The sequence below is a fragment of the Lonchura striata genome, chromosome 34 (assembly GCF_046129695.1).
Source record: "Lonchura striata isolate bLonStr1 chromosome 34, bLonStr1.mat, whole genome shotgun sequence".
In the NCBI taxonomy this organism is placed as follows: Eukaryota; Metazoa; Chordata; class Aves; order Passeriformes; family Estrildidae; genus Lonchura; species Lonchura striata.
This window is the reverse complement of record NC_134636.1, coordinates 2,289,868-2,317,076: the sequence shown is the minus strand read 5'-3', so window position 1 is coordinate 2,317,076 and position 27,209 is coordinate 2,289,868. Positions and strand designations below refer to the sequence as shown.

The following is a 27,209-nucleotide window of genomic DNA, read 5'->3' as shown; positions in this document are numbered from 1 at the left end:
CCCAGAGGTCTCCAAGCTCCTAAAGAACGCTGGGACATCCCGGGAGTCTCCCGTTTGTGAATTTTTCTCAGTAAATTAGGGTCGAACCCGTCAGCGGTCAGGTTTGGGTATTGACATTTGGAGTGACCACTGAAGGCACTGGACACGCCTCTGAGAACACAAGGGGTTAAAAGCAGAGAACTCCCAGGGGAACGCTCTCTTCTACTGTGGTTGCAGATTTGGCTGAGGGAGAGGTGAAACGGAGATTCTTGGAGTTCACTTAACAAAATGAATTAAGCATTTATATTCTAGCTTGTAGATTTGTGTGTTGAATTTTAACCTTTTACTTAAGAAACCTCTGCCAGGGTACAAAAGGCATAGGAAAATGCAAATTTCTGAAGCTTTGTGTATAAAGAACAATACCAGAAAGAACCAAAAATGCAAAGCACCCAGTTAAAAAGTTTCCCTGTCCCTAAGCCTATCAAGACTGACAGACGATGATATCACCAAAAGACCAAAAGCGCAGGTGCAGAGAGGAAGAGCTCAAAAATTCAACCATGAGGAAGACCACGATCTTCAGCCTCAAGAGACCACCGGAGACCCCCGCAGGACCACCACGGCAAACCATGCGTGCCCAGAAGGGTGTGGACCTGTTTAGCATGAGAGGCGAGGACAGGCGGGGCCAGGGGTTGAATATGCAGAGAAAAGTTGTGCTAACTGGATCGTTTCGCCCCGGGGGTGTTATAGATGCATATTATGTCATTGCCTTTTCACAAATATTAAAATGAATACTATACGTGTTATGTTGGACAGTTATGTTGTATTCATATTTTTGCAGTGCTGTATTAATCCTTTTAAGTAGTGTGGTAAATATATAGTTTTTAGGCTACAACATTATATTAAAATAGAAGCTATGTGATGTGAGATACTTTTTGTAACTGGCTCAAGGAATGGAAAAGATAATCAAGAAATTCTTTGCATTATCCTAGCTGGATAGAGATAACAGCAACAAGACACCAAGATTTCAAGAAAATAATTATTGCCTCCTTATCGGGAACACTCAGACTTGGAGGAACCAAGAAAATTTATTTACAAGACGAGGGGAGAAGTTGAAATTCAACAGAAGCTGCGTTAATTTGAAAGGAATGTTTGACTCATGTATGAGATACAAGAACATGCAACAGGCTATTGCTTTTAAGGGTTAATCCTTTGTTAGCAAGGTGTGCTTTTGTGGCTTAGTGCCCAAGAGCATCCGGACATCTGTAATTCTTTGCTTTTATTGTCTTTTATTGTCCTAACTTTGATTGTCCAAATTCTTATTGTCCTAGGTTTCATTACTATTTTATTACTATTAAGCTTCTAAAATTTTAATTTTAAAGTGAATGGCGTTTTTTCACAGTGGTGGTGCTCTTTACGTAGGTGTAATACGGTACATTGAGTACCGTATTTCTTATAACCACCCTTTTAACCCCTTTTACTATATAATAACCAAAGTTTTTAACAGTGTATGCTTAACAATTATTAACTATTTTACAACAGTTTCTTGTGGGGAATCCTTAAAACCAGAGGTTTTTGGGAAAGCTGCAAAAGGCAGGCCTCAGAGACCGCAGAACTGCGATTAGAGCTAAGCAGTAGCCATAAGATTTGTCAGCAGAAAAATTATACAAGAAGTAGAAAGAAAGGACAAATAGAACAATGGTCAGTGCATTAATGCTTAGCTAGAATAACTCCTTAAGCTACAGAAAAGGATATCTAGTGAGATATTAGGAATTTTTAAGCTGAATAATGGAGCTCTGTGCATTGTATCTTAAGGCTTACAAGTACCATATTTGATTTACTTTTATAACTGAAATTTTGGTGGGGTTTTTTGTTTCTTTTAATTATTTTTCTTTTTTTAAATTTAAGGTATTTTTTGTTTTGTTTTTAATTCTATTTTTGCGATAGGTTAATTAAATTTTTTGTGGTTTTATACTTTGTATGAAATTTTGAATGGTACTACCATTTATACTATGCTTTTGTTAATTGGGTTTTATGTTATTAATTACTTTTATACTTTTTGTATTATAATAAAATTTAAAGTTTATAATTTTTTGTGGGTGAAATATAACATGTTAGGTGCAGGTTAGAATTTTTGTGTAATTTATGTTTGCATGGGGTTTTTTTTGTTGGTTTTTTTTTGTTGTTGTTGTTGTTTTTTGGGTTTTTTTTTGCAACCAGTTGTCAACAGATGCAACAGCATCAGCAGAACTCCCCCAAAACTGCTCCAGTGGGGACCCTGTGGGGACAGGAATGTCCCTGGAACCCCCCAGCAGCCACCCACCCCTCCTTCCACCTGGAAGGGGGTTGTAATCAGATGGGCGCTGGTCTCTTCTCCCAGGCAACCACTGACAGAAGGAGAGGACACAGTCTTAAGCTGTGCCAGGGGAAGTTGAAGCTGGACATTAGGAAAAAATTCTTTACTGAAAGAGTGACTGGGCATTGGAAGGGGCTGTCCAGGGAGGTGGTAGAGTCACGGCACCAGGAGGTGTATGAAAAAAAGACTGGATGTGGCACTCAGTGCCAGGGTTTACTTGATAAGGTGGTGTCAGGTCATGGGTTGGACTTGGTGATCTCAAAGGTCTTTTCCAACCCAGCTGATTCTGTGATTCTGTGAACTTTGGTGCTCCTGCAACTTTTCCTCTCCCAGAGGATCCTCTTACACAACAGCCTCTGGAGGAGGGGACAAGGACAGTCCCGTGTCACCCCCGGGCCAGCACCCTTGGAGGGGGTGGGATTGGGGGTAGGGGGTGCCAACATTGAGATTGATGGACTGGGAGGTTGGGGGGGACTCTCTTTTTAGGCTTCTCGCAGCCCCCCAGCAGGTCCTCCCATCTGGGTCTGGTAGGGACCAGAGCCAGCACCCCCAGAGCACCCCTCTTTCCCTGGGAAACATCCTCCAAAGGTGCCAGATCTGTTGGGTAGGCAAAGGGGGGCTCAGGGGGGCAAAGGAGAAGGGGCAGAGGGTTTATTCTGCTCCTGGTTCAGTGCCCAGTGCCGGTGCTCAGTCCCAGTGTCCAGTCCCGGTGCCTGGTGCTGATGTCCAGTGCCAGTGTCCAGCCTCAGGGCCCCTCCTCGCTGTCCAGTCCAACCATCCAGTGCCCAGTGTCAATGCCTATTGCAAAATGCAGGTGAACCCGGTGGGAAGAAATGATGATGTCTGACTCTAGTTCAGAAGGCTGAATGGTTTCTTTATTACAACTATGCTATATTAATATACTACTACATATAGGAAATTACTAAAACTACTTTCTCTAACTACCAAATCTAATTAACCACTAACCCGTGACCCTGTTCTCGAGAGCCCAGACACAGGTGGATCTGATTGGCCACCAGGCCCAAACACTCCTCACCAGAATCCAACCAAGCAATCACCCCCATCTAAACAATTCTCCAAACACATTCCACATGTGAAAAACAAGGAGCAGAAATAGAAATTGTTTTCTCTTTCTTTCCTCTGTGCTGCTCTATGAAAAAATCTTGGGAGAGAAAGAAATGTGCTTGCCACAAAATGCCCAGTACCGGTGGCCAGTGCCCAGCCTCAGTGTCCAGCCCCCTCCCCAGCCCCAGTCCTGGTTCCCAGCCTCATTCCTGGTGCCATGATGCCAAGCACTGATCTGGGACAGTCCCCACCCCGGTCCCAGATGGGTGCCAGCCCCACTGCCAGCCCCGGAACCAGGTGTGTGCAGATGTGTGCCAGTGTCACCCCCCATCCTGGGGGACACAGGGCAGCCACCAGTGGGGACCAGGGCCGGGCAATGCCACACCCATCCTGGAGGAGGCTGAGGGGTTTAACCCGGGGATTGGCCGGTGCAGCAGCAAGAAGGAAGCAGTGGTGGGGACAGCGATGACGGAGATGGTGACAGTGACAGAACAAGGCAGCCATTCACAGCTTGGTGTGGGGCCTGGGGCATGGCATGGGGCATGGTGTGAAGTGTGGCATGGGACATGGCACAGGGCATGCCGTGGGTTGGAACATGACCCTGGAGCATGGCACGGGACACAGGACATGGGACATGTCTGGAGAGCACAGGGACATGGGACATGACTGTGAAGCATGGCACGGGACATGGGGCACAGGATATGGGACATGGCACAGGCCTCAGTCAGTCCCAGCATCATCACCCCAAACCCCTTCCCACCAACCCCACTGGGACACCCACCCCAAGCCCTGGGGACACTGGTGTCCCCAGGGAGCTGGGCCAGCTCCGGATCTCCTGGAAGAGGGCATTGCCAGGGCAGTTGGCATGGCTGAACTGGAGGTGGCCACACAGGGTGAAGTCTGGCTGGGCACAGCCAGAGTGGACAGCGCAGGGCTGGAGTTCATCCTGCACCAGGGCCAGGGTGTCAGGGTCCAGCAGGGTGGACGAGAAGTCCCAGATTATACCAGCGCTGAAGCCCTTGGTACTGCAGTCCTCGGTGTGGGCACTGACCCGGGGCCACCCCTGGTTCTCGCACAGGTACCCAACCGAGCCCACCATGAAGCTACAAGGACACAGCAGTGGGGACCCAGTGGTGGCAACCATGGGGGGACAGTGGTAGGGACTGCAAAGGGATGGGGGGGCAAAAGGGACCACAGAGAGTGACAGGGACCATTGTGGGACAGTGATAGGGACAGTGGGGGGACAGTAGTGGGGACTACAAGGGGACAGGGATGGGGACCTTGGAGGGCAGCAGGACCTTCGGATGGTGACAGGGCACAGTGACAGCTCCCTTGGGGGGTGCCAGCTCCCTCAGAGGGTGACAGTGACCTGCAGCCAATGTCACCCCAGCTGTGGGTGTCCTGGTGGAAGCTCTGCATGTCCCTCATGGCATGGGCACAGGTGTGGAAGCTCCGGCATGGCCTCACTGGCTCCAGGGTGTGGTGCAGGAACATGGAGCCCAGCAGGAGCCACAGCAATTGCAGGGTGCCCCAGTAGGGACCAGCCCCACACATGCAGTGGGGCAAGAGGCTCCACGTATCCGCGGAGCCCTTAGGGAGACGTCAGAGTCCACGTGGGGACAAGGGGCTCAATGGGTCCTTGGGGACATGGCAGAGTCCGTTTGGAGACAAGGGGCTTGATGGGTCTTTGGGGACATGTGGGGACACCTGAGGGACCCTCAGCCTGGATGTGGGAGGGTCCTCCTGAGAGTCACTTGATGAGATGGGAAGGGGCTACTCAGGGTGTCCTTTGTCTGGAACATTAGGTGGCCAGTGTCCAAGGGACACAAGAGTGTTGGCCATGGGGACGTGGTGGTGGCCACCTCGGGACTGCGACCCAGGGACCACCACCCAGGGGAGGGAGTTCTGGTCATCCAGGGGACAGAGTTGAGTCCATACAGAGGACACGGTGGCAGTCATCAAGGGAAAACCATGGTGTCCACCCAGGCAGCACAGTGGTGGCCATCCACAGGACATGGTGTGGGACCCAAAGGTGTCCCACCACACCAAGCCACCTGTCCCTGCCTTCATGTCTCAGTGCCCACCCACCAGAGTGACCCCACCCCACTCGCCTGGGGTCCCATCTCCCCCCTTCCCCACCCCATTTGTGCAGTGACAACCCCCATTTGTGTGGTGACAAACCCCCTTTTTGTGGTAACAACTCCTGTTTAGGGGGTGACAAGCCCCGTTTGGGGGTGACAACCCCCATTTGTGTGGTGACAACCCTGTTTAGGGGGTGACATCCCCTGCCCATACCCACATAGCAGTCATTTAACTCCTGTGACACCTGACAAGCCATGACATCCACCTGCTGTGTCCTCACATCCCTCAGGAGCTGCCAGGTGTGTGACAGCATGCCCAAAGCCTTTTGTTTCCTCCTTCTCCAGCCATCCTGGCTGCACCAGCACCCCAAAATCCCCGTGCTGTAACTACTGGAGGGGTCTCCCCATTTCCAAGCTGGTCCTGTAGTAGCCCTGGAGCAGTTTGGCCAGCAGGAGAGGCTGCTGGGCCCGTTGCACCCCCAGGACCACCCCATCCATGGCCCTGATGACCACAGCATCAGGGACAGGCGACAGGAGGCCCTGTGAGGTGCAATTTTAGTTCTCCATGTTGTCCCAGCAGCTGTTTTTTCCAGCATGGTCCCATTGCTGTCATCAGGAAAGATGTCCCCAAAGCCTCAGCGATGGTGGCAGCAAAAAGAGGATCAGCAGGGGGTTGAGGCTGGGGAGGGGTCACCCAAATCCTCCAGACCTCAGTTCCATCTCAGTGCTGGCAGAGAGGGGACCGAGGGCCACCATGGAGCCACTGGGGGCCAGCGTGGCCCCATGGTCCAGTGTCACAGGAGTTGAGGGTGTCTATGATGGCGGTCACGGAGTCCAGATGGCATGTGGGACATCCGTGGGGACGCCTGGGGGGACAGGGGTGGGCAGGGGGCAGGGGTATGTGGGGGGAAGGGTGCTTGTCGCTGTCGAGGCAGGACAGGAATGAGAAGACTCTGACTTAGAAGGCTGCTGAGTGTAAAAACTCTGCTTTATTCAAAATACACCACTCTTTTATACAGAGCTTGGCAAGGATCAAATCCATTGGTTCTGAAGTGAAAACAACCCACCACCATTGGTGCAGAGTGCTTGACGCACAGTGATAGAACTTAACTATAAACAATTTGAAAAACAAGAGAGATAAAGAATTATTTACATTCTTTCCCAGCACTTTCCCAGGGTTTTTGCCTGGCTAGAAACTCTCAGTTTTTTTCTTTGACTGAATCTGAGACCCACAGGGGAGATGAGGTTGAGCAGGGGAAGACACCCGAAAATGCATCAAAGACAGGGGGAGGGTGGCCAAAATTAAGAGAGAGGACCAAAATCTGAACAATGCACCTAAAACAGGGGAAAGGACCTGAAACAGGGGGGGAAAGACCCAAAAGAAAGGGAAAGAGCCCAAAACAGGGTTAAAGGACCCAAAAGAGGGGGAAAGGATGTGGAAGAGGGGGAGAGGACCCAAAACAAGGAGAAAAGACACAAAACAAGAGGTCACAGTGTCGTGGGGTGCTGTGGGGTGTCATGGGGTGTCCCAGGACAGGTGCAGATGCTCAGTGCAAGGAACAGCCACGGGAACATCCTACGGGACACGGGGGCACCCTGCGGGACACGGGAATATCCCGCGGGACACGGCGCCGGGACCTCGGGGACTTTGGTCCCGCCGGGGGTGGGGGGCAGGGGACATACGGAGAGGGACAGGGACACTCGGAAGGGAACAGGGTCACACGGGAGAGGTGGGGACGGGGACACTCCGAGGGGACAGGGACACACGACAGTGGACTGGGACACGTGCAGAGGGGTCGGGACACACGGGTGGGGGACAGCGATACAGAGGCGGGCACGGAAGGGGGGACAGGGACACACACAGGGAGAAGGGAACACGATGCCACCAGGACACACATGTGGGGACGCTGCCACCAGGACGTGTCAGCGCAGGAAGCCATCAGGACGCGTCAGAGGGCGCTGCCACCAGAACGCGCCCTGGGACAAAAGGCGGATCCGGCGGCAGCCAGCGCGGCGCCCTGTGACCCCGCGGGTGACACCGCCCACGCCCGACCCTTGCCCTGTCCCCAGGAGCGGTTCCATGGCGGTGGCCACGGCGCTAGGTTCCCTGGGCGCGGTGGCCCTGGGCACCTTCGTGGTGGCCCTGCTGCTGCAGTGGCTCTGGAATGCTCTGGTGGCTGTCACCCGATTCCGGGCCACTTGTCGCCAGCTGAACAAGTTCCCCATCCCGCCCTGGCGCAGTTGGTTGCTGGGACACACCGGCATGGTGAGGGCACAGCAGGTGGCACTTGCGGGGGCAGCGGGGACCAGGGGTGGAGGCACCTGCAGAGGAGCAATTGGGTGGTGGCACCTGTGAGGGGACCAAAGGAATGCGGTGGTGGCACTTGGGGGGATGGTGAGGACCGGGTGGTGGTACCTGTGAGGGGACGGTGGGGACAGCACACGTCCCCAAGGCTCGCAGTGTCCTGAGGACACACATGTCCCCAAGCCTGTCTGTGCCCCCAGTGACACGCATGTCCCCTGTTGTCCCCAGGGCCAGAGCACAGAGGAAGGCTTACAGCAGGTGGATTCCTTGGTGGCCCGGTACCGTCATGGCTGCCTCTGGTGGGGACTTCCCTGGATGCCTGTCCTGCGCCTCTTCCACCCCAGCACCCTCCGGCCACTTCTCAGTGCCTCAGGTAGGACATGGGACATCAGATGGGTCCCCAGGGCTACCCATGGGTGTCACTGCACCTGGCACAGACACCTGGCAGTGCCCAGGCAGTGGCCACCAACCCAACCCCACTGGTCCCCAGAGGTGTCACCATGGCCAGGCCAAATGCCATCCCATAATGGCCACCAACCTGTCCATGGGGTTCCCCTAGGCCACCCAAAGGTGTCACCATGTCCAGTCTCCTGGTTGTTCCCCAACCCTCATCCTTTGGTGGCCATGGGTGCTAGGAGAGAGTCCCCACTCCAGGGTCCCCACCTGAAGTTAATGGGTGCAGACAGGGTGGTGGCACCGCCAGTGTCCCCACCCAGGGGACCTGATGCCATCCCAGTGAATCCCTGCCCACCCCATCCTTGTACCCTGCAGCTTTCGTGGCCCCCAAGGACAAAATTTTCTACGGCTTCCTCAAGCCCTGGCTGGGTGAGTGGGGGGGCTAGGGTGGGAACAGCACCCCAGGGTGCCCCGTTAATGGAGTTGGGTGTCACAGGCCTGGGGGCAGCAACCCAGAAGGATCTGGATGTGTCACAGGGGTGGTGGGGGACAGGGACAGCACCCCTGGGTGTCCCCAGGATGGATCTGGGTGTGTCACTGGGGACAGGGCGGTGGGGGACAGGGACATCACCCCTGGGTGTCCCCCCAGATGGATCTGGGTGTGTCACAGTGGACAGGGGTGGTGGGGACAGGGACAATTCCCTGCGTGCCCTCGGCGGACTCCGGTGTCCCCTCCCCAGGGGAGGGGCTGCTGCTGAGCGGCGGGGAGCGCTGGGCGCGGCACCGGCGGCTCCTGACGCCCGCCTTCCACGGGGACGTGCTGCGGAATTACCTGGGAATCTTCAACCAGAGCACCCGCGTGCTGCTCGTGAGAGATCCGAGATGCGCACGAGTCCCCAGCGGCACCCCAAATCATGAGTGCTGCACCCCAAACTCTGACCTGCACCCCAAATCACGAGTGCTGCACCCCAAACTCTGACCTGCAGCCCAAACCTTGAGTCCCACACCCAAAATTCTGTCCTGCACCCAAAGTCACGTCCTGTACCCAAATCCTGTACTGTCCCATACCCCAAACCCAAACCTGTCCCCAAACCCCAGCCCCACCCCCTCACTCATCACCGCATCCCTGTTTCACACCCCCACCCCAACTCTTCTCCCTCTCCTGCCCCTGTCTTACCCCCCAGTTTATCCCCTCTCCCTGTTCCCTCCCCAACCCATCCGTCCCCACAGGCCAAGTGGGGGGCGGCAGCAGCGGCAGCTGGCGGGGGGCCGGTGGAGTTGGAGGTGCTGCAGCCCCTGAGCCTCCTCACCCTGGACACGCTCCAGAAGTGCATCTTCAGCCATGAGAGCCACTGCCAGGAGTGAGTGTCACCTGTCCCCGTTGGCCATCCTGGTGGCCCTAGTGACTCCACCATTGTCCCCGTTGGCCATTCTGGTGGCCCCAATGGCCCTGCTATCATCCATGCTGGTGGCCACAGTGTCCCCCCACTGTCCCTGGTTTCCGCAGGCAGCCCAGCGAGTACATCCAGGCCATCCTGGAGCTGAGCTCGTTGGTGGTCCGGCGCCAGTTCCGGCCACTTCTCCACCCGTGGTGGCTCTACAGCCTCTCCTCTGACGGCCGGCGCTTCGCCCGTGCCTGTGCCACCGTCCACGCCTTCACTGCTGATGTGGTGCAGCGCCGGCGCCGCGCACTCGCCTGCCTGGGCCACCAGGCCCGGCTGGATGGCCACCAGGGACACAGCATGGACTTCATCGACCTCCTGCTGCTTAGCAAGGTGGGGCTGGGGTGGTGGTCATGGGGACATGGAAGTGGTCAAGAGGGTGGTCGTGGCCATGTGGAGATGATGGTGACCACAGCGTGGTGACCATGGAAGGATGGTGGTCAAGGGGATGGTGGTGGCCATGGAAGGGTTGGCCATAGAGGCCAGTAGGATGCTGGTGGCCATGGGGGGCTGGGCATAGACTGGTGGCCACAGGGGAACAGTGGTGGTCATGGGCAGCATTGACCATAGAGATGGTGGCCAGTGGGATGGTGGTGCCTGTAGGGTGGTGGCCATGGATGGGATCTGGCTGTAGACCGGTGGCCCCAGGTGGCCCATGGCTCATCTCACCCCTGCAGGATGAGAATGGCAACACTCTGTCAGATGAGGACATTGCGGCTGAGGCTGAAACCTTCATGTTTGAGGGTGGGCATGAGCTCCCAGGTGCCACTGGGCAGGAGCTACTCCAGTGTCCCCTCATTCACCCAATGTCCCCATAGGCCACGACACCACAGCCAGTGGCCTGGCATGGCTCTTCTACAACCTGGCCGGCCACCCTGAGCACCAGGAGCGATGCCGCCAGGAGGTCCAGGAGCTCCTGGCTGGCCGGGACACTGCAGACATCGAGTGGTGAGATGCCCCCAGGGCCACCCTCGGTCATTTGGCTTGGGGACACGGTGCCACTCCCACTTGTCCCCAGGGAGGACCTGTCCCAGCTGCCCTTCACCACCATGTGCATCAAGGAGAGCTTGCGGCTGCACCCTCCTGTCACTGCTGTGTCCCGGCGCTGCACCGAGGACATCCCCCTGCGTGATGGCCGTGTCATCCCCAAGGGTATGGCATGGCCAGGGTGTCTCCAGTGTCACCACCCACCTCATCTGCTGTCTCTCAAGTAGCCATTCCCATCCCACCAGGGGTCATCTGCCTGATGAGCATCTATGGGACCCACCACAACCCAGACCTCTGGCCCGAGCCTGAGGTAGGGCCACCCTATGAGGTATCCTTGTCACCATGGTGGTGACAGCTGTGTCCCCTCGGCGTGACTGTGTCGATGTCACCCCAGGTGTTCAACCCTCTGAGGTTCAGCCTGGAGAACAGCAAGGGACGGTCCCCGTCATCCTTCATCCCCTTCTCTGCTGGCCCCAGGTATGTGGTGGAGCGGGGACAGGAGTGTCCCCAGGTGCCACCCCCGTCCCTGGCTGGGTTCACCATGGGGTGACAGTGACAGTGGGGATGTGCTGGCAGGAACTGCATCGGGCAGAGCTTTGCCATGGCCGAGATGAAGGTGGTAGTGGCATTGACACTGTCCCGGTTCGTGCTGCGGAGGGACACGGCGAGGCCACCCCCACGCCGCAAGCCTGAGCTGATCCTGCGTGCCGAGGACGGGCTCTGGCTGCTGCTGGAGCCACTGCTGGGAGTGGCCTGAGGGACACGGGTCACCAGGACGTGGGGACATCCTGCGAGGCGGGTGTCATGGCCAGGGGAGGAGCAGGAAATAAACGGTAGCATGAAGGGGTGGTGGGGATGTGTTGTCCTTGGTTGTGGCTATTGGACAAAAATGGTACACAGAAGCTTGGCAAGTTCAAAAGAGAAAAAGACCCAGTTTTATTCAAACATCTGGTATTTACAGAATTCCAAAGGTGGCCATGGATTGGAGGATGGAAGTACCACCTCTCCAACCACAGTGATCCAAAGGCCAATCATTTCTCTCCACCCACAGAGAAATATGTAAACTATTCTATTTATACATGAAATGGTGTGGGAACTCTGACTCTCAAATATGTAACCATTATCAGAAGGCTAAAGAAGTTTTATGAGAAGTTTAAGACTTTCAAAAGAACTATAAAAGAAAACACTTGTAAAAATCAGGGCAACACTTGGTCATGGGACACCACATAGCATGGGCATGTCAACCCATGGACTTGTCCCCTACGCCACTTGTCACCATCCATGGCCATGTCCCCAATGTCCTCATCCATGGCCATATACCCCCATGTCACCATCTAAATCTATGACCCCCTCCATGCCCAATATCACCATCCACAGCCATGTCCACACCCATGTCCTTGTCCATGTTCCCATCCCCATATCCACCATGTCCCCACCCATGTCCCATAGTGTCACCATGCATGTCTTAGTTGAATGTCTATATTTTTACCCCAATGTTTGGGTGAAGGGATGAAGAAAAATGAAAGAAAATCAAAGCCAAAATAAAAGGATATATGTGTCCATGCTGGCCACGTAGCCATGTCCTTGGGTGAGCAGAAAGGATCTTTTGTAGAGGAATTTCCACTCCATTGTCTCCAAAATCTTGATATTTCATCCCAGTCCATCACCATTTGGCTGTGGAAGATGCCCATGGGCCACAAACAATTAGAATAATGGATTAATTTAAGTTGGAAAAGACATCCAACACCATCCAGTATTCTGTGATGCCACCTGAAGAAATTACTGGATGCAAAAGGTAAGATCTTTTGGGGCTGAAAGTAAAAAACTGTGCTTTCCCCAATGAATTCCTGACATCAGTTTGCATCCCAATAGATTTTTCCCCTGAAGAGTCAAAGAGTCCAAGGGGAGACAGGAAGATGTGACCACCAGCCAGTGGATCACCAGCACCATGGATCATCGAGTCTCTGCCCAACGAGGCCACTGTGCATCATCCCATGGGGGTCCTCCAGTGGGGGAAGGAGTTGGAGCAGCACACAAAGTTCCTCCTGCACACAGAGCACATGTTGGGCTTCCCTTACTGCAGCCTCCCTTGCTGTTGGGTCAATGTAAAGTTCTGGGATACGCTCTTCCCACTCGTGGGACATTGTTAGGGACACTTCCCCAGTGTGGATCCACTGAAGGGTGACTGAGTGGAGTCTTTCTTAATGCCCTTCCCACAGCTGGGGGAGTGGAAGAGCCTCTACTCTGTGTGAATCAGCTGATGTGTGAAGAGACGGTATCTGCTTGGAAACCTCTCCCCACACTCACAACACTCATAGGGCCTCTCCTCAGTGTGGGTCCTCTGGTGGGCAGTCAGGCTGGATCTCTGGCTGAAGCTTTTCCAACATTCCCTGCACTTGTAGGGCCTCTCCCCAGTGTGGATCCTCTGGTGGGCACTCAGGCTAGCTCTCTGCCTGAAGCTTTTCCCACACTCCCCGCACTCGTAGGGCCTCTCGCCAGTGTGGATCCTCTGGTGGTCAACAAGGAAGGCGTTCTGGCTGAAGCCTCTACCACATTCTCCACACTTGTAGGGCCGCTCCCCAGTGTGGATCCTCTGGTGGACCATGAGGCAAGTGCTCCGGCTGAAACTCTTCCCACATTCAGAGCACACATAGGGGCTTTCCCCAGTGTGCATTGCCTGGTGGATGATCAAGCGAGTGCTGTCACAGAAGCCCTTCCCACATTCCCCACACACATAGGGTCGTATCCCCGTGTGGATCATCTGGTGGCGGTGCAGGCAGGAGCTCCTCCTGAAGCTCTTCCCACATTCCCCACACTCATAGGGTCGCTCATCGGTGTGAATCCTCCGGTGGACGATCAGCTGGGAGCTGGTGCAGAAGCTCATTCCACATTCCCCACACTCGTAGGGCCTCTCCCCAGTGTGGGTCCTCTGGTGGACGATCAGGTGGGAACTGATGCGGAACCTCCTCCCACATTCCCCACACTCGTAGGGTCGTTCCCCAGTGTGGATCCTTTCATGCTGGATCAGGTGGGAGCTGACTCTGAAGCTCTTCCCACATTCCAAGCACTGGTGGGGCTTCTTGCCATCATCAAGCTGCTCATGGACCACAACCTCAGAGCCCTGGCCAGATCTCTGGCTGCCTTCCTCACACAGGGGGGGTCTTTCCTCCTCAGAGCACACGGGGCTTGGTTTCCAGCCCCTCATATTCTGGGATCCCCAGGGCTTTTCTTCCCCATTGGATTTCTGCACTCTCGAGACGCTCAAAACGGCCTCAGCCACTAAGTTCTGCCGTGCGGATTTGTCCTCCCTGGTCTCCATCCTCAGCTCCTTCCCTGGGGGAGGAAGGACAAGGAGAGGATGGGATTTGCCTCCCTACCAGAGGGAAGGGCAAGGAGATCCCCCCATGCCTCCCCAGCAGGAGAGCATCGGCAGCAGGGCTGTCCTGCAGGCGCGGGCCCTGCTGGGCTGGGAGATGGAGCAGGAGAGAGGGGGAAAGGGGCACTGATTTCCTCCTCAGATGTCTGGGGCTCCCGGGGCAGCTTCCGCTCATCACAGCCTCCTCCTCTCTCCAGATAAGGCTTAGGAATGGGAAATACTGCTTTGGGAGAAATACAAGAACTGAGTGCATTGCCTTTGAAGGTCCCACTGGCCAAGTCCATCCCTAGAAGTGACATGACTCCGGAATCGGCGGGGTCCAAACCTCACCAAACAAACCCCCCAAAAGAATCCCCTCCCGCAGCTGCCGCCACAGACTCGGGCCGAGCCTCCCCTCCCCGCTCACCTGCGGCACGCAGGGCAATGCGATGCTGCCGGGGCCAGCCGAGCTGCGGGCTCCGCGGGCTCGCCCTGCCACCCCGCAATGCTCCTTCCTTCCTCTGCTCCCCTCCTGCTGCTCCTCTAACCGCTCCTCCTGCTCCTGCTCCTCCCCTTCCTCTCTGCCGCTGCCCTTCCTCCCGCTCCTCCTCCTCCGCTCCCGCCCCGGACCCCCCTTTCGCTCCCCCTCTGCCCCACGGCCGCAGCAGCAGCGGCTCTCGGGCAGGGCGAGAAACCCCCCGGAGCCCCCGGCGATGGGCAGGGGGCTCGGGGGCCCCCAGTGCAGACCCGTCCGTCCCGTGCCCCTCCCGCCCAGCCAAAATCCCGCTCCCGGGGCTCGCTGGATGCGAGCGGGCGGCGCAGGTGAGATGCAAGTGGGGAGCGCTGGGCGCTGCGGCTCTGCCCGGCAACTGCGGACTCACCGCTGAGCAGCGGTACAGATACATATTATAACATTGGCTTCTCGAAAATATTAAAAGGGCTTCTATAAGGGTTGTGTTAAAGTAACTCTGTTATAAAAATATAGTTTTTATTTGTGTAGTTAATTAAGCTTAGTGAAATAGCTGATCTAGTGTGCTTGTGTTGCAATGCCTGCTTGGGTGGGATCACATCCAAGGAACACAGGATGAGCACACCTGCTACAGATATTCCAACTATCAGCACTCACCTTCTGAAGACAGCGTGGACCAAGGTCCAAACCTGAAGGTTATGATATAAATGGTCTAAAACCATAACCAGGGAATCCGCTTGCCCAAAAAAGGCAGACTTGAGGAGGAGATATGCTAAACAGTTCTTGGAATATGTAAACTGGATTTGGAAAAGTTTACATATAAGTTTAATAAAGTTTATTTTAATAGTTATTCTAATAATTTCTAGAATGTTATAAACTTTACTTACAATTATTATATAATTCTACTTATATTATGGCATAATTATTTATGAATATGGAACAGGCTGATACATTGAAAATGGTATCTCAAGGATGTATCCCAAATAACGGGTGCTCTTGGCTATGAATGAAGACACAGCATGGATGTTACATCTTCGCTTCATGGTTGTTGTCTCCTATTGTCCTTTATTAAACTTTTAAATTTTCACAGGAGACTAGACTTGTGTTTCACAGGAAATTGGTCAGTGCGTCCTCTGGCAGGAATTGGAAAAGGCGCTGCGCTCTGCGAGTCTCCCCGCCAGCTGCCGAGTCCGAGCCAGAGATCTTTCCTAATTCTTTATGTCCCTGAGACCTCTTTCCTATTTCTCTACCTCACATTTCCTGGTCAATACTATCTTAATTAAAATATATGTTCAGTAAAATACGTGGGTTGCAGTGCTGTGGTCTCATTTGCACCTTCCCTGGGGTAGAGGTGTCTCTCCCTCTGGGACTGCAGCCCACGGCCAGGGTCCCTACATATTCATACTTAGGGTACACGGAATATTACTTTGCATCTTTTGAGAAGTTTTGATCCTTAGGTGGACACTGCTTTTAATCTTCAATTATGTGGAAACCTTCTAATATTTTGGGATTAATTGGAATCTAGGAGATTTAGGGGTCTCACCATCAGGGGAACCACAGGAGGGGCTTCCACACCTTTTCCCCGCATTTGTTCTGGGATTCTCTCAGGGATTCTCACTTTCCTTTTCTTCTTCCCACAGCTTTGAGCTGGGAATGGGCTGGAAAATGTCCAGCAAAGCCACCTCTGCTGTCTGCTCCGGTAGCCTACCACACAGCTTCTGGACCTTGCCACCTGCCCCACCACAGCTCCCTTGGGAAGCAGGGCAGAAGCAGCCCCTGGGAGCCTTGGGAATTCCCCTCTTGGATCCATGGCACGCTCCCAAATGATCTGGAATTTCACTTTCCATGGCACGGCACTCCACGTCCCTCCCAAGAACCCTCAACTGGATCAAACCCACCATCCTCCACATTCCCTGGGAGTTCACCCCATGTCCCCCCCATGTCCCTGTCCCCCACGTGTCCCCACCCATGTCCGTGTCCCCTGACGTCCCCATCCACGCCCGGATCGCCACCATTTCCCCATTCATGGCTCTCCCCCTCCCCAGCTGCTGCGGTGCCGGATTCCTTCAGCCCGGTTCACTCCCGACGCCGTCGGCGAGAGCGGCCGCCCCCAGAAAGCTGCTGAACCTGGGCTGCGGCTGTGGGGCACAGATGCTCTACGGCACGGGGGGACTGCGACGAGGGGGGCACAAGGAACAGGGAGAGGTCTCTGTGTGTTTTCCAAAGGGGCTTATTCCCAGGGGGTCAGGGACAGAAAGACCCTGAACAAAGGCACACAACCACTGACATCCAGGGGAGGCCTTAGGGGCGGCACAGTCTTTAACCAGCTGCGAGAAACCTGGGCAGGAACACAAGGCGGGAATACAATGTTTAACCCAAGAGGGGATTGCAGGGGAGGAGAACAACTGAAACCAATCCTTGGGGCCTCCTCCAAGGATACAAAATGGAGAGGGAAGTTTCTAGAGAAAGGGGCAGGCACGGGAAGGGGCTGACACTCAATGGGAGCAGGGACAGGGAGCAAAAGGGCAGGACTTTGGGGAGAGGGACACCTAGGGTAAAAACACCAACATAGGAGAGATAGGAAAAACCCATAGCCAATAAAATATGCTATAACCATACAAAATAGGGGAGCAGTTATAAAACTGGTTACTAGGAGCAAATGACAATCCAAAACAAACACCGTAATGTCCACCTCCACCCATGCCCATGTCACCCATATCTCCCTCCATGTCCATGACTCCCCATATCACTGTCCAAGGCCATGTCCCCTTCAGCACCCCTTTCATCCAGGTGCCCAAACAGAGCCAGGAACATGTGGAGACCACCAGCCAGTGAATCACTCAGCACCAGCACTGAGTCTCTGCCCAACGAGGGCCACTGTGCATCACCCCATGGGGGTCTTCCAATGGGGGATGGAATTGGAGCAGCGCAAAAGGTCCTCCCGCACACAGAGCACTTGGTGGGCTTCTCTTACTCCAGCCTCTCTTCCTGCTGCTTTACTGTAAAGGTCTGGGATATGCTCTTCCCACTCTTGGGACACTATTAGGGGCTCTCCCCAGTGCGGATCGACTGATGGGTGACTGAGTGGAGTCTTTCTTAATGGCCTTCCTGCAATCGGGACAGTGGAAGGGCCTCTACTCTGTGTGAATCCTCTGATGCTTGAGGAGACGGTATCTGCTCTGAAACCTCTCCCCACACTCACAACACTCATAGGGCCTCTCCCGAGTGTGGGTCCTCTGGTGGACACTCAGGCTGGTTCTCTGGTGAAAGCTTTTCCCACATTTCCTGCACTTGTAGGGCCTCTCCCCAGTGTGGATCCTCTGGTGAACAATCACGCTGGAGTAGTGTCTGAAACTCTTCCCACAGTCCTCACAATCATAGGGCCTCTCCCCAGTGTGGATCCTCTGGTGTGTTATAAGGTTACCTTTCTGCCTAAAGCCCTTCCCACATTCCCCACATTTGTAGGGCTGCTCCCCGGTGTGGATCCTCTGATGGACCTTCAGCATGGAGTTCACCATGAAGCTCTTCCCACATTTTGAGCACATGTAGGGGCTTTCCCCAGTGTGCATTGCCTGGTGGATGATCAGGAGAGTGCTGTCACGGAAGCCCTTCCCACATTCCCCACACACATAGGGTCGTATCCCCGTGTGGATCATCTGGTGGCGGTGCAGGTGGGAGTTCCTCCTGAAGCCCTTCCCACACTCCCCACACTCATAGGGCCGTTCATCAGTGTGGGTCCTCTGGTGGACGATCAGCTGGGAGCTGACGCTGAACCTCATTCCACATTCCCCGCACTCGTAGGGCCTCTCCCCGGTGTGGGTCCTCTGGTGCTGGACCAGCTGGTGTCTCAGGCGGAACCTCCTCCCACATTCCCCGCACTCGTAGGGCTGTTCCCCGGTGTGGATGCTTTGGTGGTCTGTCAAGTGGGAGCTGAACTTGAAGCTCTTCCCACATTCCCCACACTTGTAGGGCCGTTCCCCAGTGTGGATCCTCTGGTGGCAGACCAGGTGGGAGCGCTTTTGGAAACTCTTCCCACATTCCAAGCACTTGTGGGACTTCGTGCCATCATCAAACTTCTCATGGACCACCACCTCAGAGCCCTGGCCAGATCTCTGGCTGCCTTCCTCACATGGGGTGGGTCTTTCCTGCTCAGAGCACCCTGGGATGGGTTTGCAGCTCCTCCTCCTGCAGGATCTCCGGGGCTTTTCCTCCCCGTTGGATTCCTGCACCAAGGAGCCACTCAAAAGGGCCTCAGCCACGAAGTTCTTCCGAAGGGATTTGTTCTTCCTGGTCTGCATCCTCAGCTGCTTGTCTAGGGGAGGAAGGACAAGGTGAGGATGGGATTTGCCTCCCTGCCAGAGGGAAGGGCAAGGAGATCCCCCCAGTGCCTCCCCAGCAGGAGAGCATCGGCAGCAGGGCTGTCCTGCAGCCGGGGGCCCTGCTGGGCTGGGAGATGGAGCAGGAGACAGGGGGAAAGGGGCACTGCCTTCCTCCTCACCTGCCTGGAGGTCCCGGGGCAATTTCTGCTTCATCACAGCCTCCTCCTCTCTACAGATAAGGCTTGGGAATCGGAAATCCTGCTACAGGGGTAAAAACAAGAGCTGAGTGTGTAAAAAACTGCATTGACTTGTTTGTTCATCAAGTTTGAAATTAGGATAGAGATAAAATGTAGGGGTTGGGGCATGGAACTTGCAGGCTTGGGCAAGGCTGGTAACTGCAAGCAAATATAGTGAAACAAAGTAATGACTTTATATGTAAGAAAGATCTTGCAGGACTGGCTGAAACTGGTAACCGGAGCAGAAGAGACCCATCACCCCGCTTGTGAAATCTGCTGTTGCCAGCCCAGTACAACGCAGGGGAGGTATGTATGTGAAACTCTCAAGAAAAGTATAAAAAGTGACCAAAGAGAGGGAGGGGTGTCAGCCCTTGGCGGAGCACGGACACCCCAACTCCACCCAGCGCTGTTTGCTTGTTATCGCTTGCTGTAATTAATAAAATTAGTAATTCATCTTAAAAGGCTGAATCAAATTATTCACCTCAATTTATAACAAGTGCATTGCCTTTGAAGATCCCACTGGCCAAGTGCATACCTAGAAGCCACCGAGTGTCCGGTAGCCACAAAATCCTCCAAAAATCAAGGAGGAAACCCAAAAACCTCTCCCAGGAGTTCCCTGTTTCCAGGGTCCTTACATTGGGTTTATGATGGTCCCACTTCCCACAGCTGCTGGGGGGTTCTGTGGGTCCGGGGCATCTCCCGCCTGTCCCGGGTCCTGCTCAGCCATGCCGAGGGGGTTTTGGGCTGAGGGGGTTTGGGAGTCCCAGGGCGCATCCTCCCCTGATTCCAACGTGGCTCCCAGCTGTCCCTGGGCCCCCTTCTCCTGTATCCCCCCACTCCACGCACTCACGCCTTCCCCCGCTCCCCGACAAGACTTTCAGGCTCCGCCCGCCCGCGCCCACTCATCCCCCGCCTCCACCACCCCTCCAGCCTGCCGCAGCCCCCCCGGCTCTGCTATCGCCCCTCTCCCCACGCCGGGGCTCCCGCCTTTCGTCCCCCGCCCCTCCCGCCCATCCCCAAAACCCATGGCCCGCCCGCCGCTCCGGCCCGAGCGCCACGTGGGCCCCGACAAATCCCCCCGGGGCCATTTACGGCTCAGCTCTGCACTCCGGCAACAGACAAAAACATCCCCTCCTCAGAGAAATTAAAACATTCCCCTCCCTGCGACACCGAAATACATGTGGGACATGACTCCGCAATCGGCGGGGTCCAAACCTCACCAAACAAACCCCAACAAACCCCCCAAAAGAATCCCCTCCCGCAGCTGCCGCCACAGACTCGGGCCGAGCCTCCCCTCCCCGCTCACCTGCGGCACGCAGGGCAATGCGATGCTGCCGGGGCCAGCCGAGCTGCGGGCTCCGCGGGCTCGCCCTGCCACCCCGCAATGCTCCTTCCTTCCTCTGCTCCCCTCCTGCTGCTCCTCTTCCCGCTCCTCCTGCTCCTGCTCCTCCCCTTCCTCTCTGCCGCTGCCCTTCCTCCCGCTCCTCCTCCTCCGCTCCCGCCCCGGACCCCCCTTTCGCTCCCCCTCTGCCCCACGGCCGCAGCAGCAGCGGCTCTCGGGCAGGGCGAGAAACCCCCCGGAGCCCCCGGCGATGGGCAGGGGGCTCGGGGGCCCCCAGTGCAGACCCGTCCGTCCCGTGCCCCTCCCGCCCAGCCAAAATCCCGCTCCCGGGGCTCGCTGGATGCGAGCGGGCGGCGCAGGTGAGATGCAAGTGGGGAGCGCTGGGCGCTGCGGCTCTGCCCGGCAACTGCGGACTCACCGCTGAGCAGCGGTACAGATACATATTATAACATTGGTTTCTCGAAAATATTAAAAGGGCTTCTATAAGGGTTGTTTTAAAATTAACTCTGAGGTAAAAATATAGTTTTTGTTTGTGTTGTTAATTAAGCTTAGTGAAATAGCTGATCTAATGTGCTTGTGTTGCAATGCCTGCTTGAATGGGATCACATCCAAAGAACATAGGATGAGCACACCTGCTACAGATATTCCAACTATCAGCACTCACCTTCTGAAGACAGCGTGGACCAAGGTCCAAACCTGAAGGTTATGATATAAATGGTCTAAAACCATAACCAGGGAATCCGCTTGCCCAAAAAAGGCAGACTTGAGGAGGAGATATGCTAAACAGTTCTTGGAACATGTAAACTGGATTTGGAAAAGTTTACATATAAGTTTAATAAAGTTTACTTTTAATAGTTATTCTGATAATTTCTAGAATTTTATAAACTTTACTTACAATTATTATATAATTCTACTTATATTATGGCATAATTATTTATGAATATGGAACAGGCTGATACATTGAAAATGGTATCTCAAGGATGTATCCCAAATAACAGGAATGCTCTTGGCTATGAATGAAGACACAGCATGGATGTAACATCTTCGCTTGATGGTTCTTGTCTCCTATTGTCCTTTATTAAAGTTTTAAATTTTCACAGGAGACTAGACTTGTGTTTCACAGGAAATTGGTCAGTGCGTCCTGTGGCAGGAATTGGGAAAGGCGCTGCGCTCTGCGAGTCTCCCCGGCAGCTGCCAAGTCCGAGCCAGAGATCTTTCCTAATTCTTTATGTCCCTGAGACCTCTTTCCTATTTCTCTACCTCACATTTCCTGGTCAATACTATCTTAATTAAAATATATGTTCAGTAAAATACGTGGGTTGCAGTGCTGTGGTCTCATTTGCACCTTCCCTGGGGTAGAGGTGTCTCTCCCTCCTGGGACTGCAGCCCATGGCCAGGGTCCCTACGTATTCATACTTAGGGTACACGGAATATTACTTTGCATCTTTTGAGAAGTTTTGATGCTTAGGACACTGCTTTTAATCTTCAATTATGTGGAAACCTTCTAATATTTTGGGATTAATTGGAATCTAGGAGATTTAGGGGTCTCCCCATCAGGGGAACCACAGGAGGGGCTTCCACACCTTTTCCCCGCAGTCGTTCTGGGATTCTCTCAGGGATTCTCACTTTGCTTTTCTTCTTCCCACAGCTTTGAGCTGGGAATGGGCTGCAAAATGTCCAGCAAAGCCACCTCTGCTGTCTGCTCTGGTAGCCTACCACACAGCTTCTGGACCTTGCCACTTGCCCCACCAGAGCTCCCTTGGGAAGCAGGGCAGAAGCAGCCCCTGGGAGCCTTGGGAATTCCCCTCTTGGATCCATGGCATGCTCCCAAATGATCTGGAATTTCACTTTCCATGGCACGGCACTCCACGTCCCTCCCAAGAACCCTCAACTGCATCAAACCCACCATCCTCCACATTCCCTGGGAGTTCATCCCATGTCCTGCCCATGTCCCTGTCCCCCACGTGTCCCCGCCCATGTCCGTGTCCCCTGACGTCCCCATCCACGCCCGGATCGCCACCATATCCCCATTCATGGCTCTCCCCCTCCCCAGCTGCTGCGGTGCCGGATTCCTTCAGCCCGGTTCACTCCCGACGCCGTCGGCGAGAGCGGCCGCCCCCAGAAAGCTGCTGAACCTGGGCTGCGGCTGTGGGGCACAGATGCTCTACGGCACGGGGGGACTGCGACGAGGGGGGCACAAGGAACAGGGAGAGGTCTCCTGTGTGTTTTCCAAAGGGGCTTATTCCCAGGGGGTCAGGGACAGAAAGACCCTGAACAAAGGCACACAACCACTGACATCCAGGGCAGGCCTTAGGGGCGGCACAGTCTTTAACCAGCTGCGAGAAACCTGGGCAGGAACACAAGGCGGGGATCCAATGTTTAACCCAAGAGGGGATTGCAGGGGAGGAGAACAACTGAAACCAATCCTTGGGGCCTCCTCCAAGGATACAAAATGGAGAGGGAAGTTTCTAGAGAAAGGGGAAGGCACAGGAAGGGGGTGACACTCAATGGGAGCAGGGACAGGGAACAAAAGGGCAGGTCTTTGGGGAGAGGGACACCTTGGGCAAAAACACCAACACAGGAGAGAAAGGAACAACCCATAGGCAATAAAATATGCTATAACCATACAAAATAGGAGGGGTTATAGAAGTGACTACTGGGACAGAATGACAATTGAAAACACACACTGAAATAAGTAGAAGATAATTTGTTCACTGTAATATGCTTGCTTGTCTTAGTTTGCATAAGAATGTACTGTGGTATGTTAACCTAATTTGTTTTGCATAAGATAGTGGCTAAGAATGTACTGGTGTGTCTTTGAAATGCTTATTTGCTTACAAGGTGATAAGGAGGTTGAGATTAAAGTCCTGGGCGTGTGTATATCTGGTCTGCTTGCTGTATCTCAAAAGAAGAGACTTAGAAGCTATCACAACGACCAGACTCAGACTACATTTGGAGAGTCACGTCTGCAAGGAGAAAAGGGGGGATAAAAGGAAGGTTGGGACAGAACATTTTTGCGTGCCATTGGTGGAGCAGGAGACTCCCCGGCCGCCCAGCGCTGAATTTTTGCCTGCCTTACTTGCTTGCTAATTTTAAATAAAATTGCTTTATTGAATTAAGACACTTCAAATTGCCGTGTCACAATTTATAACACACACCGCAACACCCACCCATGCTCGTGTCACTCTTGTCTCCTTCCATGTCCGTGGGCCCCATGCTACTGTACACAGCCATGGCCCCTTCAGCACCTCTTCCATCCAGGTGCCCACACAGAGCCAGGAAGATGTGGAGACCACCAGCCAGTGGATCAGCAGCACCATGGATCACCAAGTCTCTGCCCAACGAGGGCCCTGTGCATCATCCCATGGGGGTCCTCCAATGCGGATGGAGTTGGAGCAGCGCACACAGTTTCTCCCGCACACAGAGCACTTGTAGAGCTGCACTTACTGCTGCCTCTGTTGCTGTTTGGGCAGTTCATATATCTGGGAGACACTCTTCCCACTCTTGGGACACTGTTAGGGGCTCTCCCCAGCGTGGATCCACAGAGGGGTGATGCAAGTGGAAATCTTCCTAAAGACCTTCCTACACTCAGCGCTGCCGAAGGGCCTCTATTCTGTGTGAATCTGCTGATGCTTGAGGAGACTATATCTTCTCTGAAACCTCTCCCCACACTCAGAACACTCATAAGCCTCTCCCCAGTGTGGATCCTCTGGTGGACTCTCAGGTTGCATCTCTGGCTAAAGCTTTTCCCACATTCCCCGCACTTGTAGGGCTTCTCTCCAGTGTGGATCCTCTGGTGGACCATCAGCTTGAAGTTCTGCATGAAGCTCTTCCCACATTCTGAGCACTTGTAGGGGCTTTTCCCAGTGTGCATTGCCTGGTGTATGATCGGGAGAGTGCTGTCACGGAAGCCCTTCCCACATTCCCCACACACATAGGGTCGTATCCCTGTGTGGATCATCTGGTGATGATTCAGGTAAGAGATGTTTGTGAAGCCTTTCCCACATTCTCCACATTTATAGGGCCGTTCCCCAGTGTGGATCCTCTGCTGGCAGACCAGGACGGGGCGCTTGGGGAAACTCTTCCCACATTCCAAGCACTGGTGGGGCTTTTTGCCATCACCGTGCTCCTTATGGACCACCACCTCAGAGCCCTGGCCAGATCTCTGGCTGCCTTCTGTTGCAGAAGCTAGATAAATATGATTATCCATAAATAACACAGCCAGGATGAGAACAGTTTTCCCAGCTAGCCGGAAAGCAACCCCGCCTACATATGGGTCCTGGGGTCAAGTGGACTGTTCCATCTCACACCCCAAATGATGTATGGTTCACCCCGCACCTCTGTCCCTCCCCTAAAACATCAAGTGCCTGTAACCCCATTGGTCCGAGCCTTGTTCCAGCCCACCTTGAAGCTCCTTGAAAAGGCGGTTTTGAGGGGCCACACGCTCTCTTGGAACTCCCTTCCCTCTGTGGAGTTGCGTTTTTATATGTTTTATTACATTTGTATTCTGTCATGGTTTGTTTCAGTGTACCCCCATACTGTATTGGTGTCGTGGTTTTACACGGAATGAGAATTTTTTCCGGAAGGAAGAGGTCAATTTGGATATTGACCAATTGAAGGTAGACACGCCTCTGAGAACACGAAGGGGTTAAAGGAGAATTCCCAGGAGAGCTAGTTCTCTTTGGTTCCAGTCAGCGCACAGTGCAGACCTTCCCCCGCCCAGCCATGAGCTGGGAGGGGGAGGGGAAGGCCGATGGCCTGACTGAGGTAGGCCCAAAGGTAGTGGAAGGACTGCAATTGGGCTGGCCCCTGCAGATAAAAGGGTGGAAGAAATCTGGGATGTCTCCATTCCCCCCCCCAGAGTTTCTCTCCCGAGAGAAAGAGACATCGGCAGTTCTGTCAGCAATTCCACCGCGAGGAAGGAGGAGCGGGGGGAGCTGCAAGGTGCCCAGTGCGTGGGAGTTGCTGGATGTCTGGGCATTGAGCCATCCCTGGGAGTTCGGACTTTTAACCCTTCCTTGAGAAATGAAAGCTTTGTGAATTTTCCTTTCCCCTCCTTAGTTTGAAAGAGAGGAAGAGGGACACCTTGGACCCTGGGATGTTAGAAGGAGGAATTCTAAATGGGAGTGGGACAAGGAGTGGCTTTTGGCTAGACTTTTCCATGTTAGCCACAACCTGAACCAATCTTCTCCTCCAAGAAAGACTGTGTTTAAAGAAGATGCCAGTGAGTCAAGAGACCTGCTTCAGCTGGGAAAAGACAAAAGTGGAGTGAACGGAGAAAAGGTTAGGGGGTTTGTGGTGGCGCCCCCTTATCCTCAAAGAAAAGAGAAAAGAAGAAGATCTCTATTCTTGAACCCTCGGCCCCAGGGGAAATGGAAAAATGGGGGGGACTGCGGTCCCAAACAATGAAAAACTGAACTGTTGTTTTCTCCCCTCTTGGCAGGGCATCCTTGAAAAGAAAAATCCTAAAAGCAGTCTGTCCATCCATGTATTGGTAGTGAGAGCACTGTGCATGAAAAAGAGAAAGGTCACCATAGGAAACTTTTTCTCTGGGCCGTGCCATGAATAACATGGAAACACAGGATGTAGAGTTGTGTTTTCTTAGAGAGTCTGTGGCACAGGAGAGACTCTGTTCCCTCGATAGACTATGTATCGATTATCTGGAAGATAGAAACCTAATTAGAGTCCAGATTGTGTCTCACTGTGGATTGTTGGAGTTGGGTAGTAGGGGGAGGAATGCTTTGCAAGGTTTTCGTTTAATGTTTGTGTAGTTTTTTTCCTTTTTTCCTTTCCTTTTCCTTTTCCTTTTTGTAGTAGTAGTTTAATAAAGTTTTTTTCCTGTTATTAAGCATAGGCTTGCTTTACTCTGTTCTAGATTCCACTTCACAGCATTCAAAAAAGAAATCACATTTTCATGGGGGCACTGGCATTGTGCCTGTGTCAAACCATAACAATTGGTTTCTCCCTGGGTTTTCCCGCCTTCCCTCATGTGTCAGTCTCCCTAGAAAATGCCAAGTCAGTCCCCTGTCCCCTCCTAGGTGCCTTGTCTGTCACTTGGTGCCCCTTCCCCTAACTCTAGAAACTTCCATCCAGGGCACCGAGTGATTGGATGAGGGCCTGGGACCCCTCCCCTGTCTCTCCCTCACTGGATCCCCCACATGTCAATCCCCACAAGAGTCACTCCTGTCTGTTCCCCCACTGGCTGATCGGCCCCCTCCCTCTCCCTATGGAACATGTTGCCAGCACCCCTCAGTTGCTCTTGCTGGCTGGCCCCCTCCGATGCTGTTGGATTCCCAGGACCTCAATAAACATCGGATTTTTGCCCCCAACATGTGCCTCTCCTCATTTCCTTGCCGTTGGAATCAGCAGCGACCTCAGGACCCACAAAGCACTCTCCAAAGCCCAGCTGGGTACAGTGGTGGGTGCTTCCACTCGCCCTATTCGCCCCCGCAGGAGAGCTAGCCGGGACTGAGGACAGTGGTCTGGGGCGGGGCCGTGGTGATTTGGCTCCTGCCGGGGGGCCAGAAGAGAGCCTGACCCCACGGCAGAGGACCCTCGGAGTCCAGGAGACCCGTGGATTTATCCTTTAAGCTGTCAAATTACCCTGGTGGGAGCAGACTCACGTTTTAGTGAGCGGCCCTCCCGGGGACGGGGCCGGCAGCTCCAGCCAGCACCACCGGAGTTGGCTCCCCCTTGGGCGTGTCTGCAGCCTGGATTTTTTTGTTTCTGCCTGGATGTGACCGGACCCTCTTTGCTGGTGAGTGAGGGGGTCCTTGGGGCTTAGACTCCTGCTCTTTTTGAGGGTTTTCCTTTTTTCCCCAATGTTGGGGGGAGGGATTCCCTCTTTGGGTGGGTTTTTCTTGCTCCCTGGGTGTAGGGG

The 27,209-nt window shown here is 54.0% G+C and overlaps 2 protein-coding genes and 1 pseudogene across 5 annotated transcripts in view; 1 reads left to right on the top strand and 2 right to left on the bottom strand.

Moving 5' to 3' along the window:
* Positions 1-460: 460 nt before the first annotated feature.
* LOC116184665 (N-acetylmuramoyl-L-alanine amidase-like) lies at positions 461-7,376 on the bottom strand (annotated as a pseudogene).
* A 167-nt stretch (positions 7,377-7,543) lies between these two features.
* Positions 7,544-11,451, top strand: LOC110482554 (cytochrome P450 4F3). 2 transcript variants are annotated; one of them, XM_021551882.2, is made up of 12 exons: positions 7,544-7,744; positions 8,012-8,156; positions 8,555-8,608; positions 8,920-9,047; positions 9,410-9,540; positions 9,687-9,954; positions 10,299-10,365; positions 10,455-10,569; positions 10,640-10,773; positions 10,854-10,918; positions 11,003-11,085; positions 11,185-11,451. In XM_021551882.2, the coding sequence occupies exons 1-12, from the start codon at positions 7,559-7,561 to the stop codon at positions 11,363-11,365; spliced, it is 1,557 nt and encodes a 518-aa protein (XP_021407557.2). In that variant the 5' UTR covers positions 7,544-7,558; the 3' UTR covers positions 11,366-11,451. The 2 variants fall into 2 exon arrangements, with proteins under 2 accessions (XP_021407557.2, XP_021407556.2); XM_021551881.2 differs by having other exon boundaries at positions 10,440-10,569.
* Positions 11,452-12,515: 1,064 nt separating this feature from the next.
* The window catches only part of LOC110473149 (uncharacterized), a 28,657-nt gene continuing 13,963 nt past the window's right edge, over positions 12,516-27,209 (bottom strand). The window contains exons 3-5 of one of the 3 annotated variants that reach the window (XM_077789518.1): positions 24,009-24,408; positions 17,619-18,478; positions 12,519-13,655 (exon numbers count right to left, since the gene is read on the bottom strand). In XM_077789518.1, coding sequence (XP_077645644.1) covers positions 12,848-13,655; positions 17,619-18,478; positions 24,009-24,408 — 2,068 coding nt within the window. In that variant the 3' untranslated portion in view covers positions 12,519-12,847. Of the gene's footprint in view, positions 13,942-14,390; positions 15,840-17,618; positions 18,479-18,936; positions 19,013-20,293; positions 20,743-24,008; positions 24,409-27,209 lie in introns of those variants that run through there. The other 2 variants (XM_077789517.1, XR_013341338.1) reach the window with 2 other exon arrangements.